The sequence below is a fragment of the Trachurus japonicus genome, chromosome 11 (genome assembly GCF_045865225.1).
Source record: "Trachurus japonicus isolate A0001 chromosome 11, Traja_1.0".
Lineage (NCBI taxonomy): Eukaryota > Metazoa > Chordata > Actinopteri > Carangiformes > Carangidae > Trachurus > Trachurus japonicus.
In genome coordinates, this window is record NC_140917.1 from 21,614,964 (window position 1) to 21,630,177 (window position 15,214).

Here is a 15,214-nt window from a genome sequence, read left to right on the forward strand (position 1 = left end):
CCAGGATGTCGAAACTTCCTCTGGAATCGCATGTTTCCGCCCGTTCAGTTGACAGTCGACAACCATTTCTCTCAGTTTCACCTGCGCCCATTGGTTTTTTCCTTGTCCAGCTCTGCCCCTCCTTTTTGGGGACACCAATGCGTTCTCCTGCGTTTTATGTCAATCATACTTTCTCCTCCCCCAAGTGCCACCTGCAATGTCACCTAACAAGTCATCACATCAACTTACAGGGATGGCTCATGGGAAATGTGTGTGTGTGTTGAGTAAATGTCAGAGGACGGATGATGGCGAGAGTGGATCATCAGTGGACAAATGAGAGATGAGTGGGGGCGTCTGCAGACTTTTAACCTTTTTATTTTGAAGTTTTTTAACACGTGTCCTCTGTTGTCCACTCGTCCACTGTCCGTCTCTCTCCTCAGGAACAGGCTTCGGCATCAGTCAGTCCAGTCGTCTCTCTTCTTCTGTCAGCGCCATGAGGGTCCTCAACACGGGCTCAGACGTAGAAGAGGCTCTCGCAGACGCACTGGTATGAAAACACACACACATACAGTACACACACAACCCAACACATTGACATTAAAAGAAACACACAGATACTCTGTTCACATTCCAGTTAGCTGTCAGCATGTGCAGCTCACACTTCCTGGAATGTGTCTGTGTGTTGACTAACCCCTCGTTCTACCTCTGTTTAACGCTGTCAGCTGTTGGGAGACATGCGGTCCAAGGTCAGCCTCCTCTCCTGCCTCTTACCTGTGTGACGTGTGTGTTAGCGTGTGTGTTCTAGAGGTGCACGTTTCCTTCATGTGCCGGTTATTACTCTCGCTTTGACCTCTGTTTTTAATTTCACGCTCTCCCTCCCGCAGAAGAAGCCAGCGCGGCGGCGGTACGAGAACTACGGCATGTACTCGGATGACGACGCCAACAGCGACGCATCCAGCGCCTGCTCAGAAAGGTCCTACAGCTCCCGAAACGGAGGAGCCATCCCGACCTACATGAGGCAGACAGAAGACGTGGCTGAGGTTAGCAACCACTTCTGTATCGGGTTCAGTATAATCTCTTTGTTTGTGTCTGTGTGTAGAAGTGCTAACAGGCCTTTGTACGTGTGTCTGTGTTTGTGGTTTTTCCAGGTGCTGAATCGCTGTGCCAGCGCCAACTGGTCTGAGAGGAAGGAGGGGCTGTTAGGCCTTCAGGCGTTACTGAAGAACCAACGCACCCTCAGGTCATTAACACAGGAGGGAAATGTGTCACATTCACATTATAAATTGACTGTTGGGTTCATTTTTTCCAGTCTAACTTAGTTTTTTGTTTTAATTATTATATTATATTACATTTTTATTATATTTTTCTTTTTCTTTTCTTTAATGTTTTTCTTTCATCTTTTTATTTTTATTCTTTTTTCTATTATTTCTTATTGCTTTTTATTTTAGTAATATTTATAAAACTTGATAGCTTTTGTTACTATCCAGGAGATTTGTTTGCAACAGAGAAAGATTTTCCCTCCGGGGATCAATCAAGTGATTCTGATTCTGAATCTTTTTTCTTCTGCAGTCGGGTTGAGCTGAAGAGGTTGTGTGAAATCTTCACCAGGATGTTTGCCGACCCTCACAGTAAGGTATGAGTGCATGTAGCGCAAGGACCCGCACAAAGACACGCAGCACTCATTTACACTGTCATGCCACAGTTCATGATTCACCCACATTGAGTTTACTATGATTTTTTTTTTTTTTTGGTTTGTTTTATTTTTATCCTACCATCCTTCACTGTACCGGATTCTGCCAAAGAAAAAGAACTATTCCATCTGTTTGTTAATGCACACGCAGACACACATCAGCAATCACAGATATTAAATTTAGTCACCTAAATAACTTTAGAGATAAAAGTCGGGATAAACAGGTTCCATTATCTTCTAGACACAAATATATTCACACTTAAACATCAACACAGGCATGCAGAGCGTGCAACAGACTGTTCTCTAACAGCATGCCACGCCTGAGTTTTGCGTGTGACCTCACACCCTCTCCGTCGTCCTGTGGGTTTTGCTCTGTCACTGTCCTGCAGCCAAACCGCTGGCTGCGCTCACTGCATTCACTGGCACTCCCCTCTCTTTCCCTCCTCACCTGCAGTCTGAGGCGACAAAACACTGACCGCACACACACTCACAGACCCACACACACACACACACAAGCGCACAAATGTTTGGGCTGCCAGCTCCTCTCTCTGACTAACCAGCTGCGGTTCGCCCCTCTCTAACACTGCCACTTGTCTCTCGGCGTTTTTGAGTGCCCGTCGCCTCACACATGCCGTAAGGTGTGTGAGCCTCTCTCCTTCCCCCCTCGTTTGACGTTTGACGATTTGATGAATTTCAGCGAGACTCCGGCAGGGTGTACGGCACGGCAGAATCCGGTATAAGCTCAGCCTCCTTCAAGGTACTGCATCTCACCGTGAATCTCTCTCCTGCCTTTATCTTTTTTGTCCCACACTGCTCCCACTTCCTCTTTCTCATCTCCCATGTTTCTCCACTTTGGTTTCTTTTTTAACTCTTCAGGTTTTTCACTTTGTGACTTTTACCTGGTTGAAGATACTTCAGTGTTTTTTACAGGTTTTGTTTTGCAAGTCTAAAGTGTACGTTCACAGCACATTATTTGTCAGGATGCTAACAGATGTGTCTTTCTTTCCCTCATGCCAACCCACTGTGGAACTCTCTGTAGAGAGTAAGTCCGACCAGTCAGTGTTAGTGTGCTCGATTTTTGTGTTTTTGAATGATGATCTGCTTCATTAATCTGATTGGGTGACCGGTTACCATGGCAACACCATAACACTCACTAACCCAGCTCACACTGTGTTGCCTGTATCTACGCTGTCCTTTGGAAATCAACCACTGGCACGTGGAGAAGGTCACCGCACCGTCTAATTGGTGTTCACTAATTCCTGTCAGATTGTCTGTTTTCTCATTGTGGTCTTATGATATTAACACTCTCATTAATTTGGGTGATGGAAGTTTAATTGGTGATTGGGAATTAAAGGGGTGTGCTGCAGTGATGCGTGAATAACCACTAACTTGACAATAGGAACTAATGCTGCTCTCACAGAGAGAAAACTCTGTACATGCAGGTGTACTGTGTTTGCATGCGTGTGCATGGGAAAGGTGAATGGTTCAGTGACTCGTTCCCCGTGCGTGACCCTAACACTGTGTGTGATTCTAGGTTTTCAGCATGTTCCTGGAGACGCTGGTTGACTTCATACTTGTCCATAAGGAAGACCTGCAGGACTGGTTGTTTGTCCTGCTCACGCAGCTGCTGAAGAAGATGGGAGCCGACCTGCTGGGCTCCGTACAGGCCAAAGTTCAAAAAGCCCTCGATGTCACAAGGTTGGTGTCGCTCTCACATACATTAGACATGTGTATGACTAAATATTAACACAAGTCTGCACATACAGAAGAAGAAAGTTTGCGTGTGGCAGTTCAACATGATCCTCAGGAAAAATGTGTAACAAAAAAAGGTCAGATGGCTTTTCAGAGCCTTCGAAAGCCCAAAAAGTTTAGTTTCCTATTAATTTGCATTTCCATGACGTGGTACCGACTCGACTGCTAGTGACGACTCTGACCAGTCAATGGTCTGCATTGTTTACACGTCATGTTTTAGTAACGCTTCACCCGTTTTGGAACCTCGGCCAAGCAGGTACTAAAAAAATTGTACGGGTACCATATTCCAGGTACTTTTATGTAATGGAAACGCATAAAGGATGAGTCGAGCCGAGCCGGCATTAGAGTATTTGTTGAATATTCAGGATTGTGCAGAGATGTGGACACTTTCAAAAACAATGTCTCGGTGGCTGTTGAGATCAGGACTCTGTGGGGACCAGACCGTCTGTGGACTGTCACTGTGGACAGTTCTTTATGTGTGTTATGGGTCGTTGTCATGATACAGAATGAATCACTTGTAAAGAATCTAAACATCTCAAGCACCTGGACCTTTTGCACAGTGAACTGTACATATAAAATATGATAAAGAATAAATAGGCTGTAGGAACAGTGCTGCCCACTCCTACTACTGTGTTGATAGAGTGATTGATCTCCGCCTGTGGACTCTGAGGTCATGTTCCCTCTGACACTGTGATGTGGGTTTCTGTTTTTGCTTGCAGAGACTCTTTCCCTAATGACCTCCAGTTCACTATTCTCATGAGGTTTACTGTCGACCAGACGCAGACGCCCAACCTCAAGGTAAATGACGAGTTAATTCAGTGTGTATGTGTGTTTTTCTCTGTGTATGTTTATGTGTGTGTGTGTATATGCGTGTATGTAGCCGATGTGTGAAGGTTTGACTAAAGGTCGGATGGATGGAAAGGATGGACATAAGGCTGGGAATTCACTTCAGAGATGCTGTAACTATGGTAACTGCTGTACTGAAATGACCTCATACCTGCCCATGCTGGCTCCGCCTCCCAAACCCCCACAAAACCCCTGAATCCTGGGCTGTGATTGGATAGCGGTTGATCAAGCCGCTCCACTGGCTTCTTGCTCTGCTGCAGTGTGGACTCTTCCTTCAGGCTCTCCTCTCCTCCTCTAACTCCTTTCCCTTAACTCACACTTCCTCTTCGCTCACTAACCTGTTTGACCAACTCCTCACCTCACTTAGCCCTCGACCTTCTCTTCTCCTCTCCTCAGTTTCTGGTGGTTCATCCCTCACTCCTCACTCCTCCTCACTCCCCCTCACTCCCCCTTACCCCTTTTATCTCCCTGTTGCTCTGCCTCCTTCCTCTCCCTTTCCTGCTCGATGTTTAACCCTGTTCTTCATACTTCCTTTCACTCCTCCTTATCACTCTGCTTCTCTCCCTTGCAACAAGGCTTGGGCAATGAAAGATGATATCAGCGTCACAATTTCACAATTTCCTTGCCACAAATGTAATAATCCTAAAAAAGATTTTTGCTGTTCTCTCTCTCAAATTTCAGTTTCAGACTACAGGAAGTGTTTTGTCATAGTTAGGAAACACTGAACTATTTTTTTTATTTTTATTTTTTTATTTAACCTTTATTTAACCAGGAATAATCCCATTGAGATTCATATTATTGTGTGGCACAAAGAATATTTCAGAAATCCAAAATATTGCTCGCTGCTAAAAGTCTCTGTTCAGCTCTCATCACAGCCTGTGGCAGAGCAATATGATCAAATATAATGTGAGACAGTAAATATATGTCTGTGTGTACAGGTGATGCTGCAAATCAGTAAGAACCAGCGCTGTATGCCAATGCTGGACTCTGAGGATTTTTAGAAAGATGAATAAGTACCAGGATTTATCTGATAATGTATTTTACTTTTAATCGTGATAAAAGTGTAACACAGACATCATAAGTACGTTGATGTTGTTGAGCATTTCAGCAGCGCAGCAGCAGTCATTATCCAGCCTATTAACTGTTGCATGAAGCCTCATAAACCATCAGTCGATGTCAGCACACCAGGCGTTACAGTCGTTTGCTGCCATCATGTGGCCTAAACAATTGCATTGTGTATTTGCAGATTTTGAGAACGATTAAATTACACCAAGCCCACGTTGCAATCTTTTGTCTCTCCTCTTGAACTCTCTTCATCGTCCCTCTCCCCTCCTCCTGTTCTCCTCTTGTCTCCCCCCTGCCATCCCCTGTCCTCATCTCCCTGTCCCTCTCCGTTGATTGACGCGGTGCTTCTCCTCTTTCTCTCTGAAGCCTGTACGGAGCTCGTGTTGCGGGCGAGGGCGAGGCAGGGGAGGGTCCGGGGTAAAATTGTTCCCCCCCAGAGCGCGCCGCCACGCCTGCTCTCTAGACGAGCAGGCCGCAGCCTGGAGCCAGTCCTCCCAGGTCAGTGCGCTCCGGGGGGAGCAATTATATGGCGCGCACGACGCTGCTAAGTGATTTGGAGGAGGTTCTGGGCCTCGAGGCGCATAATATGTTGTTAGAAAGACGGAGGAGGAGGAAGTGAGTGAGGGGAGTCAGGGCAGGAGTCAGTTGTTGTGGCGTTTCGGAGCCTGCAGTGAATGTTTGCACTTATTGGTTCGTTTTGTTTTGTCATCACTTTTATGTTGACTGATATATTTTTCTCCATCATGCAGCATGTCCATGAATGCACTCTGGTCTTCTCGCACTGATTCATCACACCATTTGATTTTCAGACCTCCAAGAGATGCACAATCTGCTGTGGTTGTTCATGCTGACTGTGAACCTGTGGTCACCTTTTTCACATGTGTGCTTGTAGCTCCGTTCATGTGTGTTTGTGTGTTCCTACTTTTTGTTTTTTACGTATTTTCAGGTGAATTTTGGCCATGCCGTTTCATTACTGACCAGGTTATCTAATGATTTGTATGTGTGTGCAGGTGAAGGTAGCCATTCTGAAGTACATTGAGACGCTGACGTTACAAATGGATGCTCCAGACTTTGTGAACTCCAGCGAGACTCGGTTGGCCGTCTCCCGCATCATCACCTGGACTACTGAACCCAAGAGCTCTGACGTCAGAAAGGTACCGACACTCTGACGTTAAAGGGATACTTCACCCAAAATCGATAATTCCCAAGGGGGGTCCGGCTGGCAACGGATTTTCATATAATGGCGGCGGATAGAGTTCACTTTTGAATCATCCAAAACGCACACTATGAAACATCCAAATACCTCCATACTGCTCGTCCGTACTGACCCTGTGGCGGATAGAGTTCACTTTTGAGTGAAGTGTCCTGAAGCCGTGACATGAAAAAGTTGTTCAGAAAATAATAATTTGATCTCTGTTTTCAGCCTTGTTGTAGTAGTAGCGAGATTTGCTGCGAGATGTTTGTTCGCCGTTGTGTAAACCATTGGATGTATGATGTAAACACGGAAGAACATCTTGCAGCAAATCTCGTGCATGCGCACAAACATCAACAGAGCCACTGGGAGCTACTGCTACAACAAGGCTAAAAACAGAGATCAAATAAAATTTTTCTGAACGACTTTTTCATGTCGTGGCTTCAGGACACTTCACTCAAAAGTGAACTCTATCCGCCACCATTATATGAAAATCCGTTGCCACCCGGACCCCCCCTGGAACTCCAAAGGCGTTTTGATGACTCCAAAAGTTCTCCAAACCCTTTCTTGGCATGTTCCAAATTGGTGAATTATTGATTTTGGGTGAAGTATCCCTTTAAGATATTCTGCGTTGCCAAAGTCAAAAGCCACTTTGACTTTTCAAACTCCCCCCAGTTAATCCCCATCTTGCTAGCATCGCTGCCTTCTTTGGTTCACACAAGTCTTGTCTGTTGTGTACCAGGCAGCGCAGTCGGTGCTCATCGCCCTGTTCCAGCTCAACACGCCAGAGTTCACCATGCTGCTGGCGGCTCTGCCCAAAACCTTTCAGGACGGAGCCACCAAGCTGCTTCAAAACCACCTGAAGAACACTGGCAACGCTGCACAGGTAAACAACACACACTCACTGAAGGGTCTCAGACGTGTCACTAGTTGAGACACAAAGGTTTTGTTGATCATTACACTGCAACGTGAATGCTCTACTTCATCGTGTTAACTTGTTCCGGTCACTTCCTCAGGCGCCAATGGGCAGCCCTCTGACGCGCCACACCCCTCGGTCTCCGGCCAGCTGGTCCAGCCCGGTCACTTCCCCCACCAACACGTCCCAGAACACCCCCTCACCAAGGTAGCACACACACACCTTCACTCACCAGGATCCATGAAAATGGGAAATCCATCCACCAATCATTGACAAATCGTCATGAACACAAGACAAAATGTGCACTTGAGTAAAAAGAGAAGAAACACTACACATGTTCATGAACTAAACTACTGTGGGACACAGTTTGACTTGGTGTCCTCGAGGATCTTTATTTCTCTTCTTAACTCCTTTTCAGAACATTGTGTTACTAATAAAGTTGTAATTTAGAGGTTTCGCCAAATGTTACATATATTCAGAATCAGCACAACCTCAGCTGATTATACAGTATGAAGAATGAGAGGGGTGAAACAGTCCATAAATAATAAAAAAAATGATTTAATCTAAATGTCAGTGTTGTGGTCAAAACCACCTAACCCAAGTCCGAGTCGACCAAGACTAAGATTTTGAGGGACCGAGTCAAGATGAAGACCAAGGGGGTTAGGTTTAGGTTTGACTGAAAATGTGTTCAAGACCGATCTCAAGTACCACAACACTACTTGATGTGTTTCTGCAACAACAATGCACCACATGAGGAACATAACAATATGATGTTCAGCAGCACAGTTGGACAAGGCTGTAAATTGTGTCTGTTTTTCCTGTGTGTTCCAGTGCTTTCGACTACGACACAGAAAATATGAACTCGGAAGATATCTACAGCTCGCTGAAGGGAGTCACTGAGGCCATCCAGAACTTCAGCGTCCGCAGCCAAGAGGACATGAACGATCCGCTCCAACGGCGGGACGGAGAGGAGGTGAGCAGAGGAGACAGAGGGATTCTGTATGTGTGTTTATGCATTTAAATAGTTTCAGTACAGGTGTGTATCGAGTCTGATATGGAACCATGAGAGCTGCACTAAAAACACTCATGATTCAAAGAAACGTTTTTGCTATTATTAATATGTTTTACATGTTATTTTCCCACTAGAATGAGAAGGAAAATGAAACATTGACAGATGATTGCGAGAGCAGCCAACATTTGCAATCAGTGTCATGGTGTTGATGAGTGGGAGTAAAAATTACCAAGGCAACAATCTGTCAGAACATAGTAACAAATAAAAAAGAGCAGAGGTGCTGAAGAAACAGTTGATAGAGTGCAGCTCCATTGCCAACATGAAACCTGATCGACTGTGATTCTGAGGTGATAATATTTTATACAGTCTTATGCAGCAAAGGCAGGAAGCATTGTGCATCGAAATTGACTTCAAGCTGTTCACATTAATTCGATTGTGACATAAAATGCAGCCCAATGTCATATGATGTCATTGTTTTTGTACAATACTAAAACTCTTTAAATACTTGTTTTGGTGGTTGTGAAAATATGCCTTTCAAACAGCAGTGTAAAATCCAGTTTTAACACGAGCAGCCACATGACATTTGCACAAGTATATGATTACAGCAGTGTAAAAATGTCAAAGTAATGATTTAAATATGTGTTCAAAGAATATGCAAACAAGATCTGACAAAACAATCTCTGCCAAGTCCCGCTCCCCACGACAGTTTTGGATACACTACGGACGCTTTTCATTTCCAGCTGAAAAGGCGATGGATTCTCATTCAGAGACATTGTCCTGTTTCACTACATGTTTCCCAAAAACTAAAACACACACAAACATGGCTGCCTACATGTGCTGCCTGTCACCCTGACATCGGATCTGCCCAGTCAAAGCCCCTGTAGAGGGGGAGCTGAGAGTCAGACATTAAAGTGTTTATGGGACTGATGACTGAACTTTATCCTCTACAGCTACTGATAAAATCCTGTTAATTGTTTGTTATGAACCGGGCTTTAAATATTATAATAAGTTCTTATACTCTGCTATTTCAGTCCAAATTTATGACTTGAGACGTCATGGCAAGTCTTTTTGCTGCCCCCCCCCAACTACCCAGACACCCTCTAAAGGACACGGTGTTCTCTGGGACAGAGGTGTGACCTCTTGACATTTACCCCATGAGATGGATCTGAAATCCAACCATCCCACATGTCACCAGCTTGCCAGTCACAGCACACCTGACTCAACAAACCTCCACTGAGACATTTAGACGTTTAGCGGTTTGAGTGTAAATATAAACAGAAACAAGAGCACGTTAAACTTCCACTCTGCTCTTCTGCTCACCTGGTTCGCTCTGCGATTGCCTTTTGCAGCGCTGCCTTGTTTTGAATCCCAGCAGGAGAGCAGCGTGCTGATCAGGAAAAGAAAACTGAACCCACCATTTCACCACCATGTACCTAAAGTGGCCCTGATCGTCGTATCAGACAATTAAATTTGGTGTTTTAACAACATCTCTGCCACGTGAAAGCAGGATAGCGCTCAGGGTTGTAGTTGCTGCACACCTGCACGGCTCCACTCTTTTTTTCTTTTCTTTTTTTAAAAAATTTATTTATATGCCAAAAATCTTAACTATATTTTTTTATATTGATTTACACACTGATAAACACACCACACTTTCTGCCCTGGGGCCCTCAGCACTTAAAGCTGTACAGAAAAGAAAACTGAATTTGAGCCCACTCTGGATCATAAAATTTGTGTAATAACTCATCTTTCAGACGATGTAGGCCAAACTTTGTGCAAAATTCTATTTTTGAGTAAATCCGGGATGAAAGTGTGTTTTTTTTTTTTTGCATTGGATAATGCAGGCGCACGGATTATACGTCAGCCTGTACAGGATTCACCAGCCACTGATATTGGATCCGTAATCCGTCATTCAAACGTCTGAGACACGCACACACACACGGAGCTCGGTCTCGCCCCAAGCTTTGAATATCCCGCCCGCTCGATAACGACCAATCAAATTCGTTTTCCTTACTCGGGTAAACTCGTGTTGCAGCTCGTGACAACTCGGCGCGACAAACAGGACAAACGGCCATTTCTGTACACCTTTAAGTACAGAATAAAATGCTTTGTTGTCCTGTTTGTACATGCCAGAAAAATACTCAAGGAGCAACACTGAATTAGTTGCCGTCAGTTTGATTTTGCTCCTCGATCCATTGTTAACAAAACGTGTACAATGAATCATTTGTCTGTTAGTCGATATAACTTCTCTCCTATAACTTTAAACCTCTTGGTTTATTTCTAAAGGAGTCGAACTGAAAGGCATCCTTTACCTTATTTCTTTGAGTTAACCAAACTGCAGATGTGAAGGTGAAGGTTTTAAAGACTAGACCTCCCTAACATTAGGTGTCATGTCTTGCAGAGCGGCAGCGGGTCAGACTTGATGGACGGCGGCCGCATGGCTCTGGACAACAAGACTTCCCTCCTCAACACCCCCCTGCTCTCCTCCAGCCCCCGAGGTGCCCGCGAGCACTTCTCCGACTCCCCCTTCAAACACCGCAAAGACACCAGCATGGACGACTCTGAACATCTCACCGACGGTACGCAAAGACGCCGCAGAGAGAAAAAAAACACAGGCAAACAGCGACCACAGACAAAATTACAATGACACGTCTTCTTGTCTCCCGTGTCTCAACAGACAGCAGCCTGGACCAGTCGGAGCTGGTGGCCGAGCTGCTGAAGGAGTTGTCCAATCACAACGAGCGCGTCGAGGAGAGGAAGGCGGCGCTGTGCGAGCTGCTGAAGCTTATTCGCGAGAACACCCTGCAGGTGTGGGATGAACACTTCAAAACCATCCTGCTGCTCCTGCTCGAGACGATGGGAGACGGAGAGGTAGCCACACTCACTCTGAGCCTGTGATGACGCTGCGCAAACATCCCCGACCTTTTTTTAACATGAATCTTTTCCGTCCTCCTAGCATGTGATCCGAACGCTGGCTCTCCGGGTGCTCAGGGAGATTCTCAGCAAGCAGCCCTGGAGGTTCAAGAATTATGCAGAGCTCACCATCATGAAGGCCCTGGAGTCTCACAAAGACCCTCACAAGGAGGTACATTTAAACACACACACACAAAACAGTTTTTATGATGAGAACTTCAGACTTGTGTGAAGAGCTGGAACAAAAGTTGTGTTTATATATGGATTGATTGAATAAACAAAAACGTTTTCATCTGCTCGAGGATCATCACACAGTTAGACACATCCCCTTCAAATGAGCAGAACTGACCTAAAAACAATCATGACCTCAACCCAATTCATTTCATTTCATTCATGAACAACATCAGAACAATTCACGTTTGATTCACGTGTTCCTGCAGGTGGTTCGAGCAGCAGAGGAGACGGCGGCCATGTTGGCTCTGTCCATCAGTCCAGATCAGTGCATCAAGGTGTTGTGTCCCATCATCCAGTCGGCCGAGTACCCCATCAACCTGGCTGCCATCAAGATGCAGACCAAAGTGGTGGAGAGGATTCCCAAAGAGGCTCTGATGGGCCTGCTGCCTGAGATAGTGCCAGGACTCTTACAGGTACCCATTTAAGCCACACATTCACACGCAATCGCTTTCTCTGACTCCTTTTATAACCTGTCTTTTTTTTATCTGGTTGAGCAGGGTTACGACAACTCTGAGAGCAGCGTGAGGAAAGCTTGTGTGTTCTGCCTGGTGGCCATTTATGCAGTGATCGGAGAGGACCTCAAGCCGCACCTCAGCCAGCTGTCCAGCAGCAAGGTGACCTGACCTCAGTGTTTTAAACTGTGCAAACCTAAAACACATAGCTCCTACTCCATGTGACCATTCAAGATCTTTTTTAAGCAAGTTAAAAGCTGATGTGTCAAGATGTAAAGCCTAACATGTGCAACATCACATCAATGTTTCACAGTCCTTTATTCCTGGTAACACTTGTTCTTTGTATTGAACTGCACATTTGATTCAACCTGAATCTGCTGTTATTGATAGATTTTAGGTATTTAAGAATATGCAAAACGACAAAAAAAAAAATCAAAATACAAACTAAAGGATGGTTTGTTTAATCAACATTAGGTTCATCCCAGCCTCAAGTACCACCAACAATAGTCACAGCAACAGTCATGTGACAGATATGTACTTATGACATAAAGTAAAAATATACAACATATAGTTGAAAACCTAGATGTGTCCCAGCGGTGTCAGCCATAAATGCAAAGTGTATTTGCTTAAAAATATGAAGATCCTGCATGATACAACACATAAAAACCATATTCTTACCCAGCTGGGTAGCAGGAGGAACACACCTTGGATACACATTTTGTGACCTTCAGAGACAAACATTTACATGTTACATTTACATTTACCCTCTCTTCTGTGTTTTTTTTCTCTGTCTGTAGCTGAAGCTGTTGAATCTGTACATCAAGCGCGCCCAGACCGGCTCCGGTGGCAGCGAACCCCCAACCGAGGGTCTATAGGAGACACAGCGCCCTCCCGCAGGGCAACCACAGAACTGCAACTCTGCCCACCAAACATAAAACATTTGCTCATGTGCTCACATCCACACAGACGCCGAGAATAAAAAACAAACAGACATGTTAACACTCTCTCACAGGAGCCAACTGCTTTACATCTACACGTTTCGCTTGCACTCTGGACAGCAGAGTAACACGCACACACACACACACACACACATACGCCTAGGTACACACAGTCCTTACACATTTACTGCCACATGGAAAAGATGGGGGTTGCAGGCGCAGAGGGGAGGAGTGTTGTAGTTCTCCTGACACGACGCTGAGGATCCACCCTGATCTCAGACTGAACTGAACCCTTAAATTTGCATAAACCATAAACAGACGCAAACATACAGTCGCATTCTCCACCCTGGTTCAATCGCTCAAGGATCTTGAAGATATGAAAAGTCCGTCCTCTCCGCTCTCTCCTTTACGTGGCGAACACAACAGTATCCCCTCTGAACAACATGTAGTGATGCCTCTGCATGGTTCTCATTTTTTCTGGGGGGGTGGGGGGTGCGGTCGGGGGGACAACGTTCACCAAACAGCGCTGAGACCAACAACCGGTGCCGTCTTTGTTTTATTTCTTCTCTTCTTGAACAGTGAGTAACTGGGGGCCAGGTTAAGACAGGAATGTAAATTTGCATTGTGTCATAGTTTGGATTTATTTTACGCAATGAGGTTTTACCGCAGCAGTTTTTAAACGTCTGGAGTTTTTCTCTCTTATCTCGCACATGAACACACACGTTCTCTCTTTCAAAAAGGTGCTGATGAGCTGTAAAGGTACGACCGACCAACCCTGCACACTAACTAACGCGAGTCACAGTGGGTCATACCTGCTCATAGCAAATACAGACACATTGGCAGATTCTGAAGTATAGGAGGCGTTATGTGCTTAGCTATGCATGAGACTAAATTTTTGAAAAAAGATAACTTTTTATCTGGGTCCTATTGAGAGTCAGAGTAGTGTGACTGGGGTTTTAAATTAATGTGAAAATGTCCGCCCCTTTCAGATAACTCCATGGTGTCCCTCCATTTCTCCCAGCTCATCTCGGATCAGTCCACTTCTGAACATTGAGAGGAAGATGGGTGCGCGCTGCTTTACTACATGAAGTATGACAGGACATGGCTTATTATCACATAGTGGAAATGTATCTATATATGATATTAAAATGGAAAACCCAATAATGGTGTCATTTAGGAGAGTCGCCCAGGGCGATGGTGCACACGCGCACCTGTGCCCATCCTTGTTTTTATTTTTCCCCCCTTCTCTCTCTCTCTCTTGCGCGTGCCGTAGTCTCTCTCTCACACTTATTTTTCTCTGCTGAGAAATTTGTAGAAATGTATTATTTACAGCTCCGAAAGAAAACTGTCATGTCACCCTTTTCTCTTCTTCATCGTGTCTTTCTTTCCTTCCTCTTGTAACATTCTAGTTTTCACTGTTGTGTTTCCTCCGTGCATTTACAAAGCTGTGCTTAAAATAAAGAACTTGTACAGATAATGATAAGCCCTGCCTCTGTGTTGTTTTTTGTTTTTTGGGGGGGGGGACAATGCCCAAGTGAGAAGTGCAAATCAGAGCTGTCAAAATTTTGTCAGTTAACAAAAAAATGTAAGGTTTTTATAAGCAACACCAATGATTCTTTGGTCGCAGCTTTTCCAACATTGGCAAGAAAATGTGCAGGTGTTCACAGTGTGTACTAGTTGATAAGGCAGGTCAATACAGACGTGTGGTGCAAAAGATAACATTTGTGTCTTATGCAACATGGCTATTTGAGAAAGGGGTGCTGAATTTCATGTATGCATCTGTTCTCTGGGCTGTAAATTTAGGTGCAGCTAAAGAGGGTGCAGGATACAGCAGCTACCAGTCTGACCCGTGAACCCCCTGACCTCCCTGCTGCCATGTCCGACCCACCAGCTCTGCTCTTGTCTGCCCTCAAAACAGTTCCCTTCTTTGGCAAATACAGTGGTTGGTTATATTTAAGGAGTGGACATCCACGAGCTGTGGTGTGGTACAAGTTTGACATACTTGTACTTACTAATTTAGTGTTGCCATTTCATGTAACATCATACTTCTCCACAAAATGACTTCCAGCTGCAACATAAATATACTACAGATTGAAGTAATCAGATTACACTGCAAGAAGTCATTCTGCATTCTTGGAGATATTACTTTTTGAGTACATTTTATTCACAGTACTTTAATACTTTTAATTAATTGCCTGGTGTCCTTGTTAATGTGAGTGTATGTTTGA

The 15,214-nt window shown here is 44.8% G+C and overlaps 1 protein-coding gene across 48 annotated transcripts in view; it reads left to right on the forward strand.

Moving 5' to 3' along the window:
• Nucleotides 1–14,463, forward strand: part of clasp2 (cytoplasmic linker associated protein 2) — a 56,494-nt gene extending 42,031 nt beyond the window's left edge. For 33 of the 48 annotated variants that reach the window (XM_085791721.1, XM_085791722.1, XM_085791732.1 and 30 more), the window contains 17 exons: nt 420–526; nt 702–725; nt 864–1,019; nt 1,128–1,219; nt 1,549–1,612; nt 3,204–3,367; nt 4,141–4,219; nt 6,343–6,486; nt 7,267–7,410; nt 7,541–7,647; nt 8,272–8,413; nt 10,851–11,028; nt 11,127–11,320; nt 11,406–11,534; nt 11,803–12,009; nt 12,094–12,210; nt 12,846–14,463. In XM_085791721.1, coding sequence (XP_085647847.1) covers nt 420–526; nt 702–725; nt 864–1,019; nt 1,128–1,219; nt 1,549–1,612; nt 3,204–3,367; nt 4,141–4,219; nt 6,343–6,486; nt 7,267–7,410; nt 7,541–7,647; nt 8,272–8,413; nt 10,851–11,028; nt 11,127–11,320; nt 11,406–11,534; nt 11,803–12,009; nt 12,094–12,210; nt 12,846–12,923 — 2,126 coding nt within the window. In that variant the 3' untranslated portion in view covers nt 12,924–14,463. Of the gene's footprint in view, nt 1–419; nt 527–701; nt 726–863; nt 1,020–1,127; nt 1,220–1,548; nt 1,613–2,366; nt 2,427–2,708; nt 2,712–3,203; nt 3,368–4,140; nt 4,220–6,342; nt 6,487–7,266; nt 7,411–7,540; nt 7,648–8,271; nt 8,414–10,850; nt 11,029–11,126; nt 11,321–11,405; nt 11,535–11,802; nt 12,010–12,093; nt 12,211–12,845 lie in introns of all 48 variants that reach the window. The other 15 variants (XM_085791731.1, XM_085791740.1, XM_085791756.1 and 12 more) reach the window with 2 other exon arrangements.
• The last annotated feature ends 751 nt before the right edge of the window (nt 14,464–15,214 follow it).